General features: G+C 43.0%; 2 protein-coding genes and 1 long non-coding RNA gene across 4 annotated transcripts in view; 1 reads left to right on the top strand and 2 right to left on the bottom strand.

The window, feature by feature from the left end:
• Nucleotides 1-8721: 8721 nt before the first annotated feature.
• ING1 (inhibitor of growth family member 1) lies at nt 8722-14171 on the bottom strand. The gene is made up of 2 exons (XM_028526610.2): nt 14009-14171; nt 8722-9678 (listed from the first exon to the last, which is right to left on the bottom strand). The coding sequence occupies exons 1-2, from the start codon at nt 14142-14144 to the stop codon at nt 8975-8977; spliced, it is 840 nt and encodes a 279-aa protein (XP_028382411.1). The 5' UTR covers nt 14145-14171; the 3' UTR covers nt 8722-8974.
• A 2218-nt stretch (nt 14172-16389) lies between these two features.
• Nucleotides 16390-19336, bottom strand: LOC118497400. The gene is made up of 2 exons (XR_004899924.1): nt 18813-19336; nt 16390-17906 (listed from the first exon to the last, which is right to left on the bottom strand). It is a non-coding gene; the product is annotated as an uncharacterized LOC118497400 (long non-coding RNA).
• Nucleotides 19337-19401: 65 nt separating this feature from the next.
• The window catches only part of CARS2 (cysteinyl-tRNA synthetase 2, mitochondrial), a 51235-nt gene continuing 44602 nt past the window's right edge, over nt 19402-26034 (top strand). For both annotated transcript variants that reach the window (XR_004899923.1, XM_028526516.2), the window contains exons 1-2: nt 19402-19705; nt 20046-20096. Coding sequence is in view for 1 of the 2 variants with exons in the window: in XM_028526516.2 (XP_028382317.1) it covers nt 19494-19705; nt 20046-20096 (263 nt within the window). In the remaining variant the exon portion in view is untranslated. The remainder of the gene's footprint in view (nt 19706-20045; nt 20097-26034) is intronic.

Genomic DNA, 26034 nt, shown 5'->3' with positions numbered 1-26034 from the left:
GTCTGCATAGGTATTATTCTGGTTATCTGTTGCTGTGTAACAAAGCACCCAATTAATTGGCTAGGAATCTGTGATCTGTGTAAGCTGGGTGCGGACAGCTCCTCTCCGTTCACTTGGCAGTCACCTGGGGCTGGCATCATATGCAGGCTCACTAACTCATGTCTGGTGGTAGGCACTGGCTACGATTGCAACTCAGCTGAAGACATAGCAGGAACAACTGACTGGCCTTCCTAAGGGTGAAGCCCTAAGGGTGGCTGTGTCCTAAGGGTGAACATCTGGGGAGAGGAGGGATAGTCAGTCAGTTGGGTTGCCTTCTTCATTCTTTCTTTAGAAGTCTCATGGTGTCATGTCTGTTCACATTCCTCATGAGGGCAGGTGGGAAGGTTCAACCAGAGGCCAGTGGAGAAATCAGGACCTGCTTGTGATGGGAAGAGTGTGATACTTGTCTGAAGAGCACCACAGAGGGGTGTATATAACTTTTTTCCAAAAGATTTGTAGATAACAGATACTCGCCAACTGATGATAGCTGTTATCTTGGGAAAGTTTAGCAGGAATGGGAAGTGGAGGTAGTGGTTGATTTGATCAGTACACAAACTCAAGTTGAACTAGCTTAAAAACAAAAGGATTTATTGACTCACGAAATTGGCTGGTCCCAGGGATTCATTTTGCTTCGGGAATTCAAACGATGTCATCAGGTAATTCTATTTCCCTCATTTTCCAGGGAAGACTTCCCCCCATAAACCCCAGCTCAAAATCCTCACTGGTTGGCAGCTCCAATGGAAAGAGGAAAAGAATTGTGCTCATAGCTCCAGAAGAAAATTCCAGGGAAGATATAGTGATGGACTTGGGGTACCTGCCCATTCTTATACTTATCAGTGACCAGCAGGGGGCACATTTTGATTAGGCCACCTCAGTCACCTGTGTACCTGGTCTGCAGCTGTTCATTCTTACTCTGATTTCCTTTGCTTAAGCATATGAAGAATTTCCTTTCTTTTCTTTGCTCTTATGTAGTCGAAACTTTTTCCCTCCCACATATTTCATCTAGCATTTTTAGTGCGTGGGAGCTATTGCAGTCCACGATATTGATCAGAAGTTCTTCATGGCTTCCGCAGGTATGTTATTTCAATGATACCTTTTTTATTTTATTGACCACATCTTTATTTCTAGGATTGATCACCTGCTTTTCCTGCACTCAAGGAATGTTGGCCTGGCACCATCAACTGTCAAGAGTCCAAGTTACCCCATTACAGATGAAGGGAACATAGTGTTCTTGGTGATGGAACACTCTTTTACCCCATGTATACTCCAGTGTTATGACCTTACTAGGAGGCCAGAAATGGCCACTCATTAGTTTCTTTCCCATGCCAGATATTAAAAATATGTAAGTAAAATTGTCATAAGAATCGCACTACAAAGTAACCTTACACGAATAAGAAAAGTAAAATTAGTAAATTCATCCATATACTTTGCTTCCTCAAGACATTAGCCTCAGTAATTACAGTGAACCTGCTACTTTGAATTTTGCTGGTATGATCAAGTATACTTTTCTACAGTATAATTAGTTGTCATATAGTCTTCAAAAACTAATTTGTTCTGCAAACTCAGCGATAGGATTATAACTTCATCTAAGATTTGCACCACCCTAGTTAAGTCCTGTTAGATCTTAATAAATACTAATACGATACTGACTTAACACTGACATTTCAGATCATTTTTGAAATACAGAGTAATATGAATAAACCCTACAAACTGTTTCATGATTGTCCTTGTCCATTCTATTCTCTTCTTTCCCTTCAGCAGCTCAATCCAGTTTTCACTTTTGTTAACATTCTTCTGTCTAGAAACAAGACTACAAAATTTGCAAAGTGAAATCCCCTTATTATCTGTTCACATCAAATGGTGTGTTGTGAAAGTTCATCCTCATGTATTAGTACCTTCAATTAACCAGTATTGTATGGCAGATCTTTGTACCTAGGATGTATTTCATATAAGTCAACTTTTAATTTTTCACATTTATAGAGCAGATCAATGACTCAAAATATCAAAAGTATTTTGAAAATCATGCATACTGACCATGGAATAATTAGAATCACCACCACTTTCTTATTTAACTTAAAATACAAAAGTTAATTTCCATCCCCTGAGTACATCCCAGCTGATGGTGAGAGAATGAGGCCAGATCTAATCTAGTTGCCATGGTGGCACTAGAACTCTCCACTTTAAACATGGCATCTATCAGGGCAAGGGTTTTAAAAACGGAAAGATTTCCTCTAAACATAGTACCTGATTGTCTGAACCAAACTTGTAGTAACTCGGCGTCTAGCATGCCATCTTCCCCCTTGGCCATAGTTGATGCCAAGTGGGCCTGTTTCTCCCTGGGCCAAACTGTTTCTCAAGTCACATCTGTGCTGCAAAGAGAAAGCCATGCTGCCTGTCCTCATTGCTGCTCTGGTTCTGGCCTTTCCCTTATGTTTTCCACCTGTGCTTAAGGCATGGTCAGTTAACTACTGTGACTTGCAACCAAAATTAATGCTCAGAGTATGATAATAGAGGAAAAGTAAGTATTTATCAAGCAACTTCTCATGCAAAATAAACAAACTGGGGAGACAGCAAACCATTCCCAAACATTTTGTAAATGGATAAATTGTTAATAAACCCAATGAACAATTATTTACATTTGTTTTTATAAAATTTTGTAATAGAACATATTTAATGTATTGGGTGATCAAAATCTAACCAAATTCTCAAATATTAATCATTTAAAAATATTACATTTCTAAAGACCTATACATTTATCATAAAAAATATTTTGTTCTCAATAAGCAATTTGAAATTTCATTTTAGGTATAATTATAGAATGTCTAGAAGTTATAAAAAAAGTCTTGCTTTTCTAGGTCAATTCTTAGATTATTTACTCAACACATTTATTGGAGGCCTATGGCTTTCCAGGAGGAGTAACTCTGTCTAGAGGCTGCACAAGTGAGACCAGGTCCACGTGTGAAGCAGCCGGGAGACGGGTGCTGCCCCGAACAGCAGCACTTGAGTCTGGCCTGGGTGCCCCACCACCAACTGCTTAGTGACTTCATCATTCCGGGCCTGTTTCCTCGCCTACGCACATCAGGGACTGAACTACCATAATTTCTGAGGCAAGTCAACAAGTTTTTAATAGACTGCTTGCTGCTGCAAACGAAAACTCATTTACTTACTTCTGTATTCTCCAAGAGAAACAGAATCATTTATAGAAAAGCAGCTGCAGACTTACTCCTCACTCAGGATCAAAGAGGAAGTAACCACTTTATTCTAAGGCCAGACTTGACTCCAGCTGTAAGGGAACCTCAATTTCATTTTTCAGAATATACTCATTGCCCTGACCAGTGTGACTTAGTGGGTTAGTGCATCAACTCATAGAGCGAAAGGTTGTGGGTTCGATTCCAGGTCAAGGCACATACCTAGGTTGCAGGTTTGATGCCCAGACTGGGAGTGTACGGAAATCAACCACTCAATATTTCTCTCTACCCACACCCCCCCTCCTCAAAGCAAAGGAAAAATGTCCTCGAGAGGTTTTAAAAAAACAAAACAGAAAAGAATAAACCTGATAACTAGAATTGTAAACCTGTTAACAATCAACAACTGACCAAAAATATTACTCACACCATTATTTGTATGGTGTTTGGCTTTAATATAGTACTGTCACACAGTAACTACGTTGGTGCTCCTGTGAGAGACACAGTAACACTGGCCTTATTTTGCCTATGAGGACACCAGCTGAGGAGTGACTTCCTGAGGTTAGACTGTGGGTGGTAAACTAGTCCTGATTCAAACTTTCTGGCTTCATATCTCATGCCAATTCTAGGACAACACTCTGCTTCTGGTAAATTGCTTAAAACCTTTGGGTATAAATACAATCCTGGAACTTACTACAGGGCAAGACAAAAGCATGCTATGACAGTGCACTGGTTCACCTGGAGGAAAAGCAGACGCACATGCTATACTTGGCAGCACAGGTCTTTCATTCAGGTAGAAAGTCCAGCAATGAAGACGACTGATTTCAAGCTGACTGCCCCCTACTCTGCTCAGCAAGTTTTTTATTTTATTTTTTGTTTTTGTCATTAACCAAGGGTAATTCCCTACCACACAGAGGAGTGAGGCCAGAGAGATCACTGTAAACTTAGCTCTGCTCCTGACATCAGTTACTATGGGTCAGTAGTGCCAGGTCATGAGCACTGGGCAGGTTTCCTGGTGTGTACCATGGTGGTAAGAGGATTCCAGGGTTTGCAGCCAAGTATGGGATGGATGGCCTTGTGCGAATCAGGTCTCCTCACCTGTGTTTTAGCATCCTCACCAGAAACACTACCACCTTCATGGCAGGGTTGTTTTAAAGAATTAACATAAAGTATACAAAGAATACTGTGTACTATCGTACTAGCAAATGGCAGACAATGGTGGCTGTTATTTCTATATGTCAGTGATGCTGAGAAACTTCCAAGTTGGCTTGTTTTAACTAAAGCATTTCCTTTGCTTTAAAAAACTTTTAATCCTCGTGTCAGGACATTTTTTTTTATTGCTTTACAGAGAGAAGGGAGAAAGGGAGAGAAACATCAATACGAGACAGAAGCACTGATTGGCTCTTACAGGCCCAGGATCACATGCCCAGACTCGGACTGGGTCTGGGGTATCAACCTGCAGCCTAGGTATGTGCCCTGACTGGTTATCAAACCTGCAACCTTTTGGTTATTGGATGACACTCCAAGCGTCACACCAGCCAGAACTAAAAGCATTTTCTTTAAATAGAAAAACTCTGGTTTAACAAAGCATTGAATGGTACAAATCAAGATTGAACCTGTTGCCCTGGCTGCTATGGCTCAGTTGGTTACAGCATCCTCCCCATACAGGGAAAGGTCATAGGTTCGATTTAGGGCAGGTCACACGCCTAGGTTGCTGGTTTGGTTTGATCAGGCTGGGGCACTGAAGAGGGGCTACTGATTGATGTCTCTCCCTCTTCCCCCTCTCTAAAACAATAAGCATATTCTCAGGTGAGTAGAAAAAAAATTTAACCTGTTACTGTTTGCAGCGACTTCTTTTTAAAGAAGGGATTTCAAATGAGAAATTATCAATCCTACCTTTATGAACAAAATCAGATAATACAAAGTTTTGAGGCAAGAGAAGTGACCTAAGGTGTTTTTTTTTTTCCTCCCCAGTGAAAACTATGTATATGTTGTCATCTTTTTTGTGGGGAGAGGACATAGCACATGAAGTTTGTGAGGAAAACTGAATAGTTAAAATAAGCATTCTAAAACAAAGCCCCTCATAAAAACCTCAAAGGCTATCTTGATTCACAACACACCTTTCTACCTTTCTAAGCCCTCTACATATGTAGCATGAGGGTGATGAGGTATAAGTGCAAGCAGTAATTAACCAGCAATTTCTCCAGATTAAACAGACCCAAAAGTCTCCCTCCCAAACCATCTACCACCACCTGGACCCCAAAATTAAACAGGAATGGATTACAAAGCTAAAGCCTAGAGGGAGACAGACAATATCCTAAAATCTTGTTCTATACATGCCAGTGATTACAAAGATTCATCAATTACTTCAGCTGGAACAATGGAGAAAAGCTCGATCTCCTGCAAAAGCACACTGTGTCTTTAAAAATGCACAGACAAAAAGTTAACAATTTTGCCTAATGAAAAGGTTTAATATCTTAATACATTTCACCTGAAACACTGTATGATACAAAAGGTTATTTTAAGTAAGTACCTAGTCTTTCTAAAATAATATACTACTACTAATAAAATGGCTTTTACCTTAATAAATGCTTTATTACTTCATAACTTGTAACCACTGATAGTCTTGGTTACTGAGACAACTATACCGCAATGTCCAAGTCACTGGAAGATGTGTCTCTGCGCGGCCCATGGGTCCTGCTCCTGTAGTCAGTATTCCTTCTCAGTACCCAGAGTGCACCCTCCTCTGCACCTGTTGCGCCAGGAATGCCAGCCATGGCTACTTGATACATGCTCGTTAATTGAATGAACCAAATTTCCTTAGCCCAGTTTAAAATAAAGTATTCCATTCTAACAGAAACATTTAGACCCTACCTGAACTTTAATAACTTGGTTATTAAATATAAGGAACTGGAAGTGGTGGTTGTCAAAGGCAAGGGTGCAGGTGGGCAAAAGGGCAAAGGTCATAAGGTAGGTACAAACTTCCAGTTATAAGTCATGAGGACATAATGTACAGCATAGTGACTACAGTTAGTAATAATGTATTGCATATTTTATAGTTGCTAAGAGTATCTTTAAAGTCTTCATCACAAAATTTTTTAAAAATTTTTGTAACTTAATATAACTAGGCCTGCGATCATTTCAAAATGTATACAATTATGTTGTACACCTGAAATAAAATGTTAAATGCCAGTTATACTTCAACTAAAAAAATAAGCAAGTATCCTACATTAGATAGCTTCTAACTAATCTATTTTCAAAAATAATTCTATCTTGTTTTCAGCACTCCCCTAGGGTTACCTGGATCTTCCTATAGTATTTAATCATGATTTAAAGCCTAAATCTTGATGTACCAAGTAATTATTTGTGATTGTATTTTCGATGTCCAAAGGAATTAAAAGTGATTTAAAATACTGCCAAATCCAACAACATCTTCCTCTATAATGTTCCACATTTTTCAAAGAAAAAAATGCCTCACCAGTTATCCTTACTGGAAACTTCACTAATGGTAGGGAAAAAATATCCAGAATTTGCTTAACATAATCCCAATGTCACTCACTTAATTAACCTCATTTATTTCTCAGAACCATCCTATATGAAATAGGTGTCCTAAAAGCGAAAATCCATGGATCAAGAATTAAGCAAATTTATGGAAGATCAAACCCCAAAGACACAAAGATACATACAAATAGTTTCTGTCTTGACTATAGCTGTCTACAGCAACACTGAATATAAAGAAATCTGGGATCAGCAATGTGTTCTATTTAATCTTGACTCCCATAACTTAATTTTCACTACTAGTGCTAATTAAAATAGAAGTGAAAAACTAAATACAATTTTATATAAGCAAAGATTCTTTTAGACTACTTGTGGTGGGGAGTGGTGGGGGGAAAATCCAGACAACTGTAATTGAACAATAAAATAATTAAAAAATAAACTACTTTTGTCATTAATTATTAAAGTGTTTTAGTCAAAAATAATATAGTAAACTTTTTGTTTATTGTTTGTCTAGCTAAATCTTATTATATTTCAACACAAGGTTTTCAAATGTTTTATTTGGAGTTTTGCTGGAAAGTAAATGCCTATTTGTAGGTACTGATATGCAAAAAGTTCACATTTTAATGTATGTGATCGAGTATAATTTACATTTGTCTACCAAATAGCCTCCTATAATGGAAATTCACTGTAAAACAGAGGCTTAATTAACTCTGGCACAAATAAAGTTCCCAATAATTTTTATCAAATGAAGTAAACAATCAAAAAACAACTTATTGTTTTACTTACAATAAATGCCACACAGATCCTTAGATGCTACAGTTCTTCCTTGTAGCAGCTTCACAGAGGATATAAAACAAACTGCAATATATGGTTAAAGTGAATCATATATCCCTTAGACATGGAAATTCTGTTGACCCTTTAATACTCAGGCAGTTAAGGACAGCTTATCATGCAAGAAGTCAGTCTAAATCAGGTCAGCAAACTTAGGATCAAAAAATAAGTAATTTCAGCTTTGTGGCTAATATAGTCTCTCAGTCGCAACCACTCAACTCTGCCACTGGACAAAAATAGTAAATGAGCATGACTGTGTGACAATAAAACTTTATTTATGGACACTAAAATTTGAATTCCATATAATTTTCATGTCACAAAATAGGATTCTTTTTTTTTTTATTTAAACAATGCAAAGATCATTCTTGGCTCACAGGCCATACAAAAACAGGTGGAGGGCTGGATTTGGCCTATGGGCAATAATTTTCCAACCCTTGGTCTAAATATATATTGTTTTGACATTTACTTGCTGACAATTAGGTAACTTCTGTTTCATTACTGAGAATAGTAACACCAAATTTTGCTTAAGGCTTTGTCTAAACTGCTGGTGTACATACTTTGAAGATAAAAATTTAAAAATCACTTATGTTAAAATTAAATATACTGCTAGAAGAACTGTCTAAGTTTCATTTATTTCTTAATGTCACATCTGCACAGCAGGAAACACCTTGGTTTCACAATGGCATCTGGCTGCACTTCTGATTATAATACAGCAAGTGCAAGTTCACTTGGAAATGTACATTTATACACTTTACATAAATTAAGTATACTATACTAGGATGGGTGATAGCAAAAGCATAAATTTGATTCCATGACTAGACCACTTCTGTCTGGTTATTAAAAAATGTACACAGTCATTGAAAAATGGCCATTTGGGGAATAGGACACTATGTAAAATGTCATGTAAAATTGAACCATTTACATTTTTCAAAAATAATTTTCAAACTTAAATTGTTATTGAATTGTTATATGGCTATACATTATTATAGCAAGAAGATTTAGCAACTTGGTTGGCTAATTTTTTTAAAAAATTGTTCATGAAATAATAACATTATTTTTATTAAAATAAAACAGTAGCTAAATGAACCTTTTCTTAACACATTTAACATGTTAGGATGCTTCCAGGTCAACTCTCCCACTCCCCCCCACCCCAAAAATCAGTCAGAGACTTGCGTGAGTGTTTAATTCAAACCTATATTTGTAGTTTCTAAAATGCTGATCCACAGACCACTTTCTTGTTACACAAGTGTACCAATGAAAACAAAAGGCAAAGAGAATCACTGCCATCCCTACAAAAGGAATGGTTCCTTTTCTAACATTCTTTAAAAATATACATTGTACAGTCCTTGCACCTCGCCAAAGGTGGCAATGTAATAAATACACTGGCTTAGTCCTCCTCACTGCTCAGAAAGGTCCACCAACTACCTGTTATAAGCCCTCTCCTTTTTGGATTTCTCCAGGGCTTTGTCCATGGTTTTCTCATTCTCCCCTCGACATTTGGGACAGTACCACTTGCCCTTTGGTTTATGATTCAGTCCTACACAGGAGAAGTGGAACCACTCGATGGGGCACTCATCGTTGTCGCAGCCGATCATTTCTCCATAGGAGACCTGATTGCACAGACAGTATGTAGGCTCATTTGGGTCAATGGGAAGGTCTGCAGGGGATGCTTCCCTCTCTGCTTTGGCCTTGGAGCGTTTCTTCTTCTTGGAGGCCTTTGCTTTCTTCTCTTTAGGCGTTCCTGAGGTGATGTCATCGTGGTCATGATTATTAGCTGCATTTTCCCGATTCTCGTTGTTGCGCTGTCGCCGAGACCTCTTGTTATTGGGCTTTTCTGCCTGTGTGATTGTCTCATTCTTGGACTTATCCTGGCCAGCTTTGCCACTGTGGCCAGTGGTGTCATTGACTTCTTGGTGTGCCTCAAAGAGTTCCACGTGACTGTCTACCTGCCTGGTCCGGTTCTCCACCAGCTCTACCATCTGACTCACAATCTGAATCTTCTCGTCGCCCAGCTCCTGGCTCCGAATCAGGGCTCTCTGAATGCAGTGCAACAGTCTCCTCTTTTGGGTGGCGTCCGTCTCCCGTTTAAACCTCTCATAATACTCATCCAGATCCTTCAGGATTTCTGCAAAGGGAAAAATGAGCATTACACCCACACTATAAACACTACCAAGCCTTTTATTTAATTCTTTGGTCTATGAAAAAGTAATTACAAAGGAGAGAAATGATCAATGCAAAGTTTCCTAGTATGAAAAAGCTTATACCTTGTATGCCCTCCTAGCAGACATTTTTTTTCCTATAGAAAAAAATCCCTGGAACTAAATACACATACCAACACAGTTCTCATTTAGCAAAGTGCTACCAAAAGCTCTCCAAGGAACTGTGTACATTCAGAAGTATAATACTCCTACGATGGACAATTAGGAGAAAAGATCAAATTTAGATGAAGTACTGGGTCCCAAATTTTTATTTTCAATAAAATTAACGATGTCCTCTACTTCCACTGTTTTCATTCAAATATTGTTCTAATACTTTAAAGGCCCTTATTAATTTTATTCTAATGTACTGATGTCAACAATATTCTATTAAATTATAGACTACATATAAATATTACTTATGACCGAGACTCAATTTATCAGTCACATCATTTTCATCCTAGCATTTTACTCCTCTTTATTACTGAAAATAATGAAGGTTTGTCACAATAAGCCACACAATCCAGCCCTGCTTTAAAATAAAGGTGGCAGATTTTGCTTTTCCATTTACTGCTTAAAACAGTTACATATCTATAGACTGTAAAACATCAAAAATAAATTAAAAACCCTCAATACTAAATTGAAACCTTCTTAGATAGGTAGGAAGGCAGTGTATGTGAATATAAAATGTAATTTTGCTAATGTAATTAGGCAATTTCTCATAAAATAAAGCTGTTAAAAAATCTGATCAAGATAAGGGAAGTAAACATTCTTGCCAAAAGCTTAAATACACAGATACAAATTTCTAGAGTTATTTCCCCCAAATAGTACCATAAAATAGTAGCAGACTTTTCTCTTGCAAAGCTTTGCAGTCTCTCAAAATAAGGCAATTCTACTCTCGAAGTAGGAAGTTAAGTGTGGGGATATGGGGAGAAAACACATAAAATGTGGCTATCACCCAGATCTTATCTCCAAATAGTTATAAGGCACAAATCTAAAACTAAAGTAAACATACGAACCTAGGCCAACACTGGAGCTTAGCTAAATGGTAAATATTATTTCCCAGGCTACATTCTTAAACTAAAGACAGCTCTAAAGATACTTCCTAGAACAATGTGGAATTTCCCACCTCAAAGGAGTGCCACGGTCCTATAGCACCTTAATTAATCCTGAAAATAAATAGCTGTGCTCAACCCAAGTTCTATTTAATAGATGTTAAAATAAGTTTCTGCCATTCATTTTTTAAACCCAAATAATGATGTTTAGAAATGCTGAGTAATGTTTATTTTAAAAATTTATTTGAGAGAGAGAGAGACAGGGAGAGAGAGAAATGTCAATGTGTTGTTCCACCTATTTATCCATTCATTAGTTGCTTCTTTTACGCGCCCTGACCAGAGATGGAACCCGCAACCTTGGCATATTGGGGTGAAGCTAATCAAATTAACTACCCAGTCAGGGCTCTGGGTAGTTTTTTTTTTAATTAATTGCACATTACAAAACTATCATTTGGTCTAATAAGTAACCAAATTTCAAGCAATAGTTTTAGTATTTCAGAGAAAAGAGAACAATTCTACCATATGGCTAATTTAAAATTTAATAAGTATGGCTTCTTTTATATCACAAGCAAGCTTATACCCACGTGGTAACTCACTTGTGGGAAAAAGACAAACATCGAAAAATTAGCGAGAAGTAACTCTGTTACCCTCATAATGCTAATATATTTCTTGGATGCCCCAAGCAAAGCATTCTATTTAAACAAAGCTACTTTAAGTACAAATGTCCATTGAGAAGGAACACCAGCACTAGCTAGAGAGACATCTTGCCAGGACACTCACTTCCTTCTGCCCCATCAGCTCAAACTGCTGCAGACCATTTCTTCTAGAAATGCTCCACAGTAACATTACTGTAGGAAAGCAATGGTACCATGGGGGAAAATTTAAGGACTAAAAGAGATCACAGCAAATTTGATCTTTCTACTGATCCATAATGTACTTTAATTTTACATAGATTTGCACTTAAGTTCTTTATGAAGGTGACTTCCATGGTGGGCAGGTGAGTGGGTATTTAAAAAATAACACAAGAAAAATAATTTAAAAATAAGCTCAAATACCATTTAAAGTTGGTTGAATTAATTATAACCCATCATCATGAATTAACCTCCAACTGATGCATACTATGCAATACAAATTGTTAACGGTTTGACTTGCAACATAAAGTAAAACTTAATTTTTCAGAACTACGCTGCATACCTTAACATTTATAGCAAATCCCAACCAAGTAAATTACGACTGTTCTCATGACAAATGATTAGACTTTACAGCGCACTCAACAGCACTGGCTTCAGTTTGTGCTCCACAGGAGTCGAATAAGCACCATACTATGTATGCATTAACTGAACAGCGAAAGACCCATACAAGAAGGAAGTAACTTTAAGAGGTATACAGGCGTGAATGTCAGAAAACTTTAAAGGTACTCCTTTTTGTCATCTAGGAAAATGCTAATTAACAATGCCATGGATTCTACAAAGGTTGTGAATCCCTTAAATGCCCCTGATGTTCAATGATTACACTACCCGAGCCATCATGGGCACGGACCACCGAGAAGAGCCCCCAAACACGGGTCACTCACGCTTCCCTCGCTCCTCGCAGCCGCTGGCCTGTCCTGCGGTTCCCTGGGGCCAGGGCGGGAAGCCTGAGGTAAGTCTTCGGTACAGCCAACAGAAGGACTAAGAAACCTCGCCTTCGACTCCCGGACGCCGCCATAGCTCCACGGCCGGAAGTGGCCAGGCTCCGGTCCCTGAGGATAGGGGGCGGGGTCGGGAATCCGGCCAATGGGGAGGAGGCCAGTGGGGACGCGCCCCGCCCAGGCAACTGCAGCCTATGAGGGTCGCCAGGCCGGAGGGCGGAGGCCAGAAGGGGAGCCAATCTCAGAGTAGGGCAGGGGAACACGGCCCACCCCGCAGCGTCAATAGCCAATCCAAGGCCAGAAGCCGGGCGACCCTAAGACATTCAAATCAAGTCGACCTCCTCCCTCCTCCCCGCCCCTCTACGAAAGAGAAAAAAAGAAGGCCGCGGAAACAAGAGACCCGTGCCAGTCACAGTGCAAGGCCCGCCCTTATCCGGCCCAGCAACCAATAGTTCAGCAGCGGACTGATAAGGACATTCCATGGGGACGCCACAGCCAATCCTGAGAAGGCTAGAGCGGGAGGTTCGCAATATGCTAATAAGCCTCTTATAAATAACGCTGCGAAACCGAGTGTCTGATAGAGCGCGCAGGGGCGCCTCGTCGAAAGGGGGTTTCTGTGTGTTTCACTGAAAGCTATGGCTTTCCACCTCCCCCCACTCTCCTGTTTCCCTGCTGCGCAGCCCTGTAAACATTAGTAAACTCGGAGTGACGACCTACGTTCCAAACACAGCCCCCAAAGCCGTGCCTGACCTGGCAGGAAAGTTTCCCCAACAGCCAACAATTCCCAGCGGACAGGAAGCCTCGCTTCTCTCCCGGACCCTGGGCGGCTGGGGCTGCAGACAACGACCCACTGGTCCCCTCCCTGCCATGTTCTTCTCCAGCCCCTGGTCTTTGCACGCGCCCCCCGAGCGCAGCACAGATGGGCGACTTCCTCGCCACATCCTCCCCTCTTTTCCCCTCCCCACCGTACGCACGGAATAAAGCCCAGGCCCTCCGCAAACTACACCAAGCCGTGTAGCCCCCGACTCACTGTCCAGCACCGCGGGAGAGCTGGGGGGCTGGGCGGGGGCGACCGGGGCTACACAGCGCATAGTACAGACCCTGGACTTTATATAACACTCAGATTCGGGACTGGGTGTATGTGGCTCTGGGGATGGCCAGCAGGGCCAGGGGACCCCTCGCCTGCAGCGCCCTCCCAGCAGACCTGCGCGTAGCCCCGTCCCTGCGCCCCTCAGCCCTAACGAAAGCGGCATATTCCTCCTTCCGCGCTGTAGCCTGCGCCCCTGAGCCCCCTCCCCCGCAACACCCCGCCTCGTCACTTCACTACAAAGAGCGCTTTGCTCGCGCAGCCTGGCATTGAGACCTCTCTTTTCTCCTTCCTCCTCCGTGTCCCGGCTTCGCACACAAGGACCTTGACGAATCAAAGACGCTCCAGACCTTTTGTTTTTGCCGGGCCAGGGACACCACCGCGGGCCCACGGCTCCCCAGGAAGGGTCCAGGACGGCCCGCGGCCCCGCGGAGAGCCGCGACCCGCGGGGATGGAGCGGCCGCCCCCGCCCATGCATCCCGCCGTACCTTGGTATTTCGCGTCGATCTCCCGCATCAGCGAGACGTTTCTCTGCAGGTCGAAAGGCAGAGACTCGATGGAGTCCAGGTAGTCTTCCACATAGTTCACCAGGTGGATCTGCTCCCCGTTGGCAGGGCTCAACATGGTTCACCGAGGTCCCCGGCGACTCGGCGCGGCTTTCCGCTTCCTCCAGCCCCCGCCCCCTCGGAGCCCAGCCCTGCAAAATGCAAACCTCCCGCCCGCCGGCGCCCCCCCCTCCTGCCGGCCCCGCACCGCTACATCTGCGAGCCGCGCCGCCTGGGCCCGGGGACCCGGCGCGGGCGTGCCGGGCCAGCGCTCGGCGGCCTCCGGCGCGGGGCGGGCGCGGGCGGGCGTGCGGGCGCGCACCCCGGCGGAGGGGCCGGGGCTGGGCCGAGCGAGCGCGGGAAGGGGCGCGCGCTGCCCGCCGCGCCGCACTTGTCCAACGTGGAAAACCCAAATACCAGTTTCAAACACTTGGGAAACATTCGGCCCCCAGTACAGCGCATGCGCCCCGCCACCCCCCACTGCCCCCTCCCCGCGGGCCCCGCCCCCGCCGCATTCACGCCCCTCACCGGCCTGGCCGCGCGGGGGTGTGGCTTTGTCTGTCACTTTTGCGGGGGTGGGGGTCGCGGGGACAGAGGGCGACAGGCGAGGCACAAACTTTACTGTGAGTTTCGTACTTGGAGGCAGAACATGTCCGGCGCCGCTGCATGCCCGCTGGGGACGCGGGGTGACAACCAGACCCGCCCAAGACTGGGACAGAGCCGACCCTGCTTCCGTCCGCTGCCTCAAGATCGTCGCACGCCCAGAAAACCTAAGCCCTCTTCCCATTCAGCCCCTCAAATCTCCAGTGCCTACCGCGCAGCGGGGATATAAGTACATCTCGGAACAGACTGGCAACCCCAGGAGCCAGTCCACAGCGGTCATTACCTCATTGGCCCAATCAACATGAAGAGAAGGAGGGACGAGGTTGAAGAACTCCTCTAGGGCTCTTAACTACTATACAGTACTAGAAACCCGCGTCCTGCGGAGGGGTGGAGACAGAGGCTGGGCCGAGCAGGGCGGAAGTGGTGGCTCATGCGCACTTGTACGGCCTGGGCGGCTGCTGGCCCGCGCGGGACACCTACCATTCGGCGGCGGGACCACCACTCCCAGCAATCTCGGCGCCTCGCGCGCTTGCGCGGTTCTCACCACCCTCCCTTTGTGTACCCGGCCGGAGCCCGGAGCCCGGCGGCTAGCAGACAAAAGGGGCCGGCGAGGGGAGCTGCTTCCGGGCCAGGCCCACGCAGAGGGCGGGCAGCCCCGATCCCTGTCCTCCTGTGCTCTGGAACCTGCTCTCAAACTTTACCCCCTCATTTGGAAGACCACCTAAACCTGGGCAGACCAGGTGTCCGGTCGCTGGGATGCTGGGGTCTCCCTCTATGTTGTCTCGGCCCTTCCCCTCTCCAATGACTCTTCCCACCACGAACTCCGGATTTGGAGCTTTCTTAAAAGTACTCGCACAGAGGATCCCGTTGCCAGGACGACAGGTCCGCGCAAAGGCCCGCCTTCTCCACCAGACATCCCGCCTTGTGGGCGTGGCCACTCCACCTTTGTCCGCGGGCTCTGGCCCTGCGCTGCCGAGTGTCCTTCCTGACCGAGCTAGCTCTGCGGGGTTGCCTCTGCTTCCCTCCCGCTCTCCTCTGCAGTCTGCGCGTTCTGTTTTCCCTAAGGTGGGCGGGTTGTCTTTTCGTTGTCTGTCGCCCTGTAAATTAGCTTGACCACCCTCCCCCCAACCTTGGGGATGTCTCTGTTAACTCCGTGCCAGGGCAGTGCTCCGTTTCCTTCCCCTTTTATTAATTCAGAGCGTTTCACTCTTAACTCCGGGTCTGCTCCATTGCCATATAGGGCACACCATGTAGACAAAATGATTACATTGCAGTTCTAACGCGCACAGTTCTGGTATTTAGATTCGGGGTGTTCGCGACCAAACAATGTGACAAGATCTTCTGGGAAATTTTTAAAATTGCTGTATGTAACCCAGTAATATTTCGGGCCAATCCAATTTTTATAAAAAAAATATTATCTGCAGTGGTGCTCTTCTCAGCGATCCGCAGGGCATCTTGATATGGATATCACTACGATAAATGAGACTAAATTAAGCTATTTTGTCATTTCAAATGGATTTTTCACATTGGAACGTTACGACAGTGACAAACGACAAACAATGTTTGATGTAAATGGGTTTGTTCTTTGCTCTTACACTCCCTCATCCAACCCCCTCATTAGGAGGACGTTCACTTTGATATTTGGGAAAATGGCTGTTATTTTACTTATAGATTCACGTCTTCCAGACTTGGCCCAGTTAAAAAGCACATCATAAGAAAAGTTTTCATTTCATACAACAAAATTTATTGGCCACTGGTCTGCACAAAGGACTAATACTATGACATTATGTGGAAAGAGATGTTACATGGTATAAAGAGTACAAAGTGGAATAAGAAATACCATACATAAGAGCATGTAAGCAGTTTTAAAGTACAATAGCAAGAAAAAGGTAGGTTCTTTTTTCAATGCTTGGTTCGTTGGCTCTTGAATGAGTAGTGTTTCTCTGAATTTAAAGGTTAGAAATCATGTACCTCATCCAACGATCAACTGGAGTTTGGATGAGGTTATCTTTTCTAAAAATCACCATGCTATCTGAATAATGATTCCTCTCATGTTTCATGGACTTTTCAGATACTTAAAATACAAAGACATCTTATTTAATCAACAAGAAATATTTAACAAGTGCCTACCAAGTTCTAGCTACTGTTTTATGCCCTGGGGTCACAGTAGAGAATAGAGAACAGGAGCTTACATTCAATAAGACATTTAATTTACCCCTCGGGTAAGAAGTAGAAAATATTTTATTATTAGCTTTACAAAGTTACTAAAATATATACTAATGACTTCACAGTTTTCTGAACAAGTTTAGAAGACCAATAGCTAAAACAATGAACTGTGATTATGCATTTGAAATATACCACTAAGGGAAAATGTTTAATTTTGAAGATATACTGAAGAATCTTGTTTGTTTCAGTTTTGCTCTTTGGAGTGTGTTGCAAAAAGATAGATATTAAATCCTTTTTCCTAAAGTTATATTTCCAGTTTAACTGAAGACATGCGGACCTAAGGGATTAAAAGATAAGAGATAAATATACAATTATTTGTTTTGAGGTTCTTAAATAAATCAATACTTTCATTTCAAACTTGAAATGCCCTAAACAATGCCCTTATCTCTTCTAGTCTGAATTTACAAGATTTTGCCTTGAAAGAAAACAATACTGAGAATCACATTTTTGTTGTCATTAAGGACTAAGAAATGGCATTCACGAAATTTTGGAGTCATTCATTTTAATACACTTTGTATTCTGACCTAGATTAGGGAGGGGTAACTTCAAATGAATAAGATTCTCTTTTTCTGGTATATAATCTTCTTGGTCACCTTTACTTGACCTTAATATTCAACCTGCAAGAGGAATCACATTTTTAACAGTCATTAAATGAGTTATGTTTATCATTTCTTTGATGATTCCCAAAAGACTTAACAAAAGGTAGAATTGCTGCAAGACAAGGGACGAACACATTATATGGCAAGTTTTCTGAAGACAGAAGATACCATTGTTAATTTAAACATCATGGTTTCTTTGGCCATTTCAAACATTGCACCTATCCAAATTCATGTGCAGGATTTGGTCTTTAATGTTATTAAATGTCTTCAAAATTTCTAGGTTTTTCCTTGAATTCTGTATGTTCTCAGATTGCAATCAGGCCTTTTGTCCATTTTCTTATTTCATTGGCATACCTAATAATCGGATTAGAGCCTCCTCTAACAGATATGTTTTCACCCAAATTTCCTCCCACCTGCACAACAGGTGGATTTCATCAGATATTAATTCAGCAACTCTTCTGAATTTAGTGCTGAGTACAGTGTGAGATACAAAAGAATTTACAATCTAAAGTACTCAGGGAGCAAAATATGCACATAGAAACAAAAGACAAATACAAAATAACATCAAGATAAGTATGAAGGCAGTGAAGAACTTTTGAGTAGTCAGGAAGCACTGCTAGGCATTGGTGTTGACGTCTCATAATTTTCAACCACAGGGTCTAACATTTTAGTTCATACATATTACATAGTTTATTAGACTACAGCTCGGCTTGAAACAGAGTTGCAGAGTTGAACTCCACGGATCTCAAAAAAATTTTAAGTGTTCTGGGAATGTACTAATTTGTCTCTACTTAATCATTTGCCTTTCAAAAAACTAAGAAAACAAACCCCCAAAAGAACAGAGGAATCTCTGTGCTCTTTTGAGGATGGCAAAAGCAAAGATTTGTTTGTTTTGAAACATTGTTTTGCAAGATATTAGGGACACATTCGTCGAGATATCTTGAAACTAACTTCACATAAACCCGCTTTTAGAAAATCCCACTGAACCCTGACTGGTGTGGCTCAGCGGATTGAGCGCCGGCCTGCAAACCGAAAGGTCAATTCGATTCGACTCCCGTCAGGGCACGTGTCTAGGTTACGGGCCAGGTCTCCCACTGGGGGTGTGCGAGAGGCAAACGATAGAAGCTTCGCTCTCTATCTCCCTCCTTCCCCTCTCTCTAAAAAGAAACAACTAAAAGCCCCACTGAAACCGCAATTCAGAATGTTTTTCACTTTAAAATGAATCCCAAGCAGACATTTCCTACCACGTGTATTTAATGAATGAGTGCTTCCCTAGCTTTGGTCTTTCCTCCGCTGTGTGTGTTGGGATGCAAACATACTTGGGGTGTGTGCCTTTACTGAGGTGCAAACGTGCTTCGGGAGCGCGCGAGGAGTCATCGGCAGGTCCCCGCACTGTGAACACCGGCTCGCAGAGACCTCCCCTGTCCCGGCGGGGATTCATACGTAAGCACCCAGCCTACCTGAGCTGATGTGAGGTGGCCCTCCTTCGAGCGGGAGGGAGTACTTCTTCCTGCTGCATGGGGGTCCGACTCTGTTCCCTGCCAGCACCCCTTCCCGACTCTGACTCCGACCCTTCCCCTCCCCCACCCCCCCGAAGGGCACCCTCTGCTTCCCGAAAGACACCCACAGGCCTGACAGAGGCGGGGCTGCCGCTTCCCTTCGGCTGTTCCGGGGTGGGCGTGGCTGGGCCAAGTCCTCTTCCAGGATGGGCGTGGCTGCGCCGGGTCCTTTTTCTGGGTGGGCGGGCGGGAGTGGGACAGGTCCTAATTCCGGGGTGGCTGTGCCCTAACTGTCGTCTTTCAGGGTGGGCGGGGCCTGGCCGGGTAGCTTTCGGGGTGGGCGGGGGCTGTGCTGATCATCTTCCGGGTGGGCGGGGCCTATGCTGAGCGAGGTATCCCAGGGTCAGTGGCGCCCGGCCGGGCCGGGCCTATTAGAAGTGGGCGTGGCGAATTTCCCAAGCTGCCGGAATTCCCTAGTTTCTCCAGGCTCCCGGACCTGTCATGCTGCGGGTATTCCGGGCTCGTCTGGCCACTCCGCTTCTCCGGGCCTCGCTGGGCCTGGGGCAGGGGCTGTGGCCAGGGCGGGCGGTGTCAGGGGAACGCGGGCAGGACTGGCTGCAGCCTGCAGGCCACGATACGGGCGTCAAGGTGTACAACAGCCTCACCCGGAGGAAGGACTCCTTAATCGTGGGCAGCGCGGACGCCGCCTCCTGGTAGCTCCCGGGGATTGTGTTGGGGGAGGTAGGGCGGGAAGGATTGTGGAGTGAGCGTTTTGTGTGGAAAGTGGGGTTGGGTTCTCGGGTGGAAATCACTGAGTAAGTAATAAAATACATGGGAAGGACCACTGAAGACGCTGGTATAGTCACAGTGAATTCGCAGGGTTTTAATATGAATTTAACGAGTCAAATAATAGATTCCTGGCTGTACATTCCCTAGAAGTGGTGCTTAAAAAAAAACAAAAAACAAAGACATGGTTATATATAATCCTATCCGAGAAAGTGGTGTCTTTCTTGCAAATACGTTTCACATGATGGATTTTAACTTTGTTCCTAGGTATAGCTGTGGCCCAACTGTCTATGATCATGCACACCTTGGCCATGCTTGGTGAGTGTCCTGAATTAGAATTTTTTCCTCTCTCAAGTGGCTACTTAAATATACTGAATAATTACTATGTTCCAGGTATTGTGGGAAGCATACATGTTACAGTCTCATTTGGTTGTTGCAATAGTTCTGAACACTTATACCAATTTCACAGGTTAGGCAACTCAGGAGGCAATGAGGAGCAGTAAAAATGACCCATTCTGAAATTACATTAGATGTTTCTTGATGTGTTCAGTGAGAAGAGGCCTTTCCAGGGGCCCTGGAATCAGCTGGTCAGTTGTCCCAATTTTCCCCCCTTTGCCCCCCTCCATCCAGCAACACCCCACTCCCTCAGGCAATCCCTACACCTTTGTTCACGTCCACAGATCATGCATATAAGTTCTTTGGCTACTCCATTTCCTACACTATACTTTACATCCCCATGGCTATTCTGTAACCACCTATTTGTACTTCTTAATCCCCTCACCTCTTCACCCATTCCCCCAAACCCACTTTCATCTGGCAGCCATCAAAACACTCTCCATATCCACAATTCTGTCTCTGTTCTGCTTGTTTGATTAGTTTGTTGTTCAGATTCAATTATTGATAGAGATGTATTTATTGCCATTTTATTGTTCATAGTTTTGACCTTTTTTTAAATAAGTCCCTTTAATATTTCATATAGTAATGGTTAGCTTTTTCTTGTCTGGGAAGTTCTTCTTCTGTCCTTCAGTTCTAAATGATAGCTTTGCTGGGTAGAGCAATCTTGGCTGGAGGCCCCTTCTTTTCATGACTTTGAATATTTCTTGCCAATCCCTCCAAGTCTGCAAATATTTTTTTAAGAAATTAGCTGACATTCTTATGGGAACTCACCTGTAGGTAACTAACTGCTTTTCTCTTGCTGCTTTTAAGATTCTCTATCTTTAACCTTTGGCATTTTAAGTATGATGTGTCTTGGAATGGGCCTCTTGGCATCCATCATAATTGGTACTCTCTACACCTCCTGGACTTTCATGTCTATTTCCTTCACCAAATTAGGAAAGTTTTCTTTCATTATTTTTTCAAATAGATTTCCAATTTCTTGCTGTTTCTCCTTTCCTTCTGGCACCCCTATGATGTGAATGTTGGAACTCTTGTCCCAGAAGTTGCTCACACTATCTCTGTTTTTTTTTCTTCTTCTTGTTCTGATTTGTTGTTTTTTTATTCCTTATGTTCCAAATCATTGATTTGATTCTTAGCTTCATCCACTCTCCTGTTGTTTCCCTGTAAATTGTTCTTTGCTTCAATTAGTACACCCTTCATTCTAACTGGATCTTTTTTGTACTGCTGAGATCCTCACTAAGTTCCTTGTGCATCCTTATAACCAGTGTTTGAACGCTACATCTGATAGATTGCTTATCTTCATTTTATTTAATTCTTTTTCTGATGTTTTGATCTGTTCTCTCATTTGGGCCATGTTTCTTTGTCTCATTTTGGCAGGCTCCCTGTGTTTGTTTCTATGTATTAGGTAGAGCTGCTATGACTCCCTGTCTTGATAGTGTGCCCTAATGTAGTAGGTGTCCTTTAGGGTTCAGGGGTACAGCCTCTCCTATCACCCAAGCTGGGTACTTGAGGTGCATCCTCTGCATGGACCAAGCACACCCTCCTCTTGTAGTTGAGCCTTGATTGTTCTTGTCAGGTCAATGGAAAGGATTTACCCATGCCAGTCAGCTACAAGGACTGGCTCTGACCACTGACCACAAACCTCCACCTTCCATGGAGGATCAGGTGTGCAGTGGCAGGGTGGTGGTGCTTCAGCATGGCCTGTAGCTGTTCAGTGGGTGCGTTAGTCCTGAGGTTTCCTGGGTGGTACAGGCCAAGGTCAGTCCCCACCTGCGTACTGCCCAGGGCCACCCTGCATGAGCTATAAAGTAATATGAGATAGCTGCTACTTGTGCTGGACTTGGAGATTCCCAGGCAAAACCAAGCTGTGAATCTAGGCTGGATGCTTCTAGCATTAGGCCTGGGGCCACTTAGCAAAAGGTGCAGGTGTTGGGGCCTCATTGAGGCTGGCTGTTGCTGTTTGAGAAAATTTGGGAAGTTGTGAAGCGTGAGCCGAGACCCAATATTTATGTGGAAAAGCCACTGTTAACAGCTTGGGTGGGCTCATAAATTGGGAGGGACGGAGCCTCAGGGGATCTCCAGGGCAGGACAAACAGTGTTAGCTAGGTTGATGGAGTCTTAGATGTGACACCTGCCTGCCTGCTCTGTGGCTCTGTGGCAGGAGGGTTCAGAAGAGAGACAATAGCCTCTGTCCAACTTTCTGTCTGGGAGAAAGCTCTCACCTTGATGCCAGACACTTCACGTCCTCCCTGTATGCCCCTGGTGCCTTTCAAACTGCTACCCTGGTGCTGGAGCTCAGAGTGATTGGGTCTAAGTCTGTGCCTGTGTTCTTTAAGAGGAACTTCTTGGTACTCCAGAACTTTCTTCCACCAACTCAATCCCCACTGGTTTTTGTAGCCAGAAGTTGTGGGGACTTATCTTCCTGGCAATACAACTCTGGGCTGGGGAGCCTGGTGTTGGGCTGGGACTCCTCACCCCAGAGATATCCCTGCCAAATTTTTGTCCACCACAGGTGGATGTGGAACCAGCCCATTCTGCATCTCTGCCTCCCCACCTGCCTGGATGGATGTGGTTTCTTTAATTCTGTAGTTGTCAGATTTCCATTCAACTTGATTTCTGATGGTTCTGAATGATGGTTGTTCTATAGTTTAGTTGTAATTTTCATTGGTAGTGTGAGGATGCGAGCTGGGTTTACCTATGCCGCCATCTTGACTAGAAGTCTTCCAGGAATTTCCATCGATTTGAATCTTCACAGTTTCATGAGATTGCTGCTTAACACAGTAACTAAAGTGTGATGTATGGTGAGGGATCAACAATTATTGAGAACAAGTAACCTTCCAGGAGTCACACATGTAGGAAGTATTGGAGCTGTGTAGGACCGGGTATATATATGACTGTGCTTGCTCTCTCATTTGTCAAAATTACTACTTCCCCTAATATGCTGTATGTTCTCTTGTATCATTTAACTTGTTCAGATCAAGACTAAAAGTAAAAGTTGCATTTATTTAGTACACATTTTTTAAAAAATAGTGTATCACCCAGCAAAATCTGAACTTTTCTGTGTTTTGTTATAACAAAAATAAATGGTCTTGGAGTCACTTTTTTCTTCACTTTGGGCCAATTTACTATTAATTATAAAAAGCATACTTTTACCTCTTTATTTAAACATAAAATATGTTGGAGAAATATTAAAACAATAATCGCCCAACTGGAAAAAAATCTCTCCTCAATGGCAGAAGAGAAAGAAAACAATTTTTTAAAAAAGATTTTACTTATTTATTTTTAGAGAGAGGGGAAGGGAGGGAGAAAAACATCAATGTGTGGTTGCCTTTTGCACGTCTCCTACTGGGGACCTGGCTGCAACCCAGGCATGTGCCCTGGCTGGGAATCGAACCAGTGACCCTTTGGTTCACAGGCTGACACTCAATCCACTGAATCACAACAGCCAGGGTAGAAAACAATTTTATTTTTGAGTAAGTATGAAAACACAATGGGATGCACATAATAGGCAACCTGCTAAAATGATTGCAAAGGCAGAAAGAAATCGTTCTCTTCTATAGAGGTAAGTGGATACCACTCACTAGTTTAGGCGGGGTGTGCAGTGTGGAGTCTAGTGAAAAGTTAGGCCCATTTCCTCCTATTGGGAGATAGAGCATTATTTTCCTTGATGACTTCATTGTAAAGGGATGGCTTCCAGGTCCTTGAAACTTTCCTGAGTTGTGAGGCTGACAGAGACTTATTTAGTCATTAGAAAGATTTACATACATATGTTTTAAAAGGACTGAGGAAATAATTCTGAAAGGCAGGAGGAGTAGGGAAAACCTCTTCTCTTACATTCAGCCAAAGAATCAAGCCTCTAAGTTATCATTTGTATTTGCCCTTATAAATACAAAAAAGAATTAAAATCTTAAGTGTATAGCTGAATGTTCCTGGCTCTTAGATGGAGAAACAGAATGTTACCAACACCCAAGCCTCCTCTATGTCCCCCTTCATCTCTTCTTTCCCCCACTCAAGGATAACCACTATGGAAGCTTTGCTGGTGAGATAGAACTCATTTGTCAAGAGACATCATTCAATTCAAGATGCCCCTTCAAGGCAGAAAACCTAAGTACTACAAGATTTCTAAAAGGTTGAGAGATCTTGAGGGTGGGGATGGTCAGGAGTGGCTCCCCTACTCTTAAGATGATGTTCAGAATCCTAAGGACATCTCTGTGGTTCTACAGGTCTGTCCCTATTTACTCACCAGGTTCATGTCACTCCAATTTTGTCCCCAGGTAGCCACACCAGCCTCTATTTTAAAAAATATACATATACTTAATAGGCACAGATAGCACTTGCTATGTGCCAGGCACTGTACTAGATGCTTTACAAACACCAGCCAGTGTAATTCTAATAACACCAGGTGGCAATGCTATTATTATGATTTTTAATTTTATTAAGTTTATTGAGGTGACATTGGTTAATAAAATTACACAGGTATCAGGTGTACAATTCCATAATATGTCATCCGTACCAATGTACAGATGCATTGTGCATGGTGTGTTCACTCAGTCAAGTCTTCTGCTGCTGCCATGTACTTGACCCACTTTGCCCTCTTCCACATCCGCACCCCACACATACACAGCCTTCCCCTCTGCCAACCACCTTACTGTGGTCTGTGAGTTATTTTTTGTTTGTCTTGTTTGTTCATTTGTTGCTTTTAGTTTTATATCCCACATATAAGGGAAATCATATAGTTCTTGAATTTCCATCTGACTTATCTCACTTAGCATGATATTTTCAAGATCCACCCATGTTGTCACAACTGGCCATATTTCATCTTTTCTGATAGCTGAATAGTATTCCATTTTAAATATATATGTAGCACATCTTCTTTATCTGATTATCTATCAATGGACATTTCAACTATTGGTTGTTCCCATGTTCTGGTCACTGTGGGTGCTACTGCAGTGACTGTAGAGATACATGTATCTTTATGAATAAATGTTTTCAAATTTTTTGGATAGATATTCAGAAGAAGGATTGCTGGATCATATGGTAACTCTATTCTCAATTTTTTTTTAAAGATTTTATTTATTTATTTTTAGAGAGAGAGGAAGGGAGGAAAGAATGAGAGGGAGAGAAACATCAATGTAAGGTTGCCTTTCACATGCCCCCTACTGGGGCCCAGGCATATGCCCTGATTGGGAATCGAACCGGTGACCCTTTGGTTCACAGGCCAGCACTCAATCCACTGACCCACACCAGCCAGGGCTATTCTTAATTTTTTAAAAAAAGATTTTATTTATTTTTAGGCAGAGGGGAAGGAGGGAGAAAGAGAGGGTGAGAAACATCAATGTGTGGTTACCTCTTTTGCACCTTTTACTGGGGACCTGACCCACAACTCAGGCATGTGCCCTGACTGGGAATAGAACCAGCAATCCTTTGGTTTGCAGGCTGGCACTCAGTCCACTGAGCCACACCAACCAGGGCTCTATAATTTTTGAAGAACTTCCACACTGTTTTCCAAAGTGGCTGTACCAATTTACATTCCTGCTAGCAATGTGTATGCAGGGTTCCTTTTTCTCCACGACCTCTCCAACACTTATTGTTATGTGTTGATAATAGCTATTCTAACAGATGTGTTGTGGTATCTCATTGTGGTTTTGATTTGTACTTCCTTAATAGCTAGTGAAGTTGAGTATCTTTTCATATACTTGTTGGCCATTTATATGTCTTTTTGGGAGAAGTGTCTGTTTGGGTTCTCTGCCTACTTTTTAATTGGATTGGTTGCTTTTTTGTTGTTGAGTTGTAGGAGTTCTTCATATATTTTGGATATTAACCCCTTATCAGAGGTGTTGTTTGCAAATGTCATCTCCTG

The sequence above is a fragment of the Phyllostomus discolor genome, chromosome 11 (genome assembly GCF_004126475.2).
Source record: "Phyllostomus discolor isolate MPI-MPIP mPhyDis1 chromosome 11, mPhyDis1.pri.v3, whole genome shotgun sequence".
NCBI lineage: Eukaryota > Metazoa > Chordata > Mammalia > Chiroptera > Phyllostomidae > Phyllostomus > Phyllostomus discolor.
Note: the sequence above shows the minus strand (reverse complement) of the source record. Positions and strands in the feature narration are given on the sequence as shown.

Coding starts and splice junctions, on each gene's coding strand:
- ING1 (XM_028526610.2), bottom strand. CDS start 14,144: ATGTTGAGCCCTGCCAACGGGGAGCAGATCCACCTGGTGAACTATGTG. Junction 9,679..14,008: donor GATCGACGCGAAATACCAAG/GTACGGCGGGAT, acceptor TTCCCTTTGCAG/AAATCCTGAAGGATCTGGAT.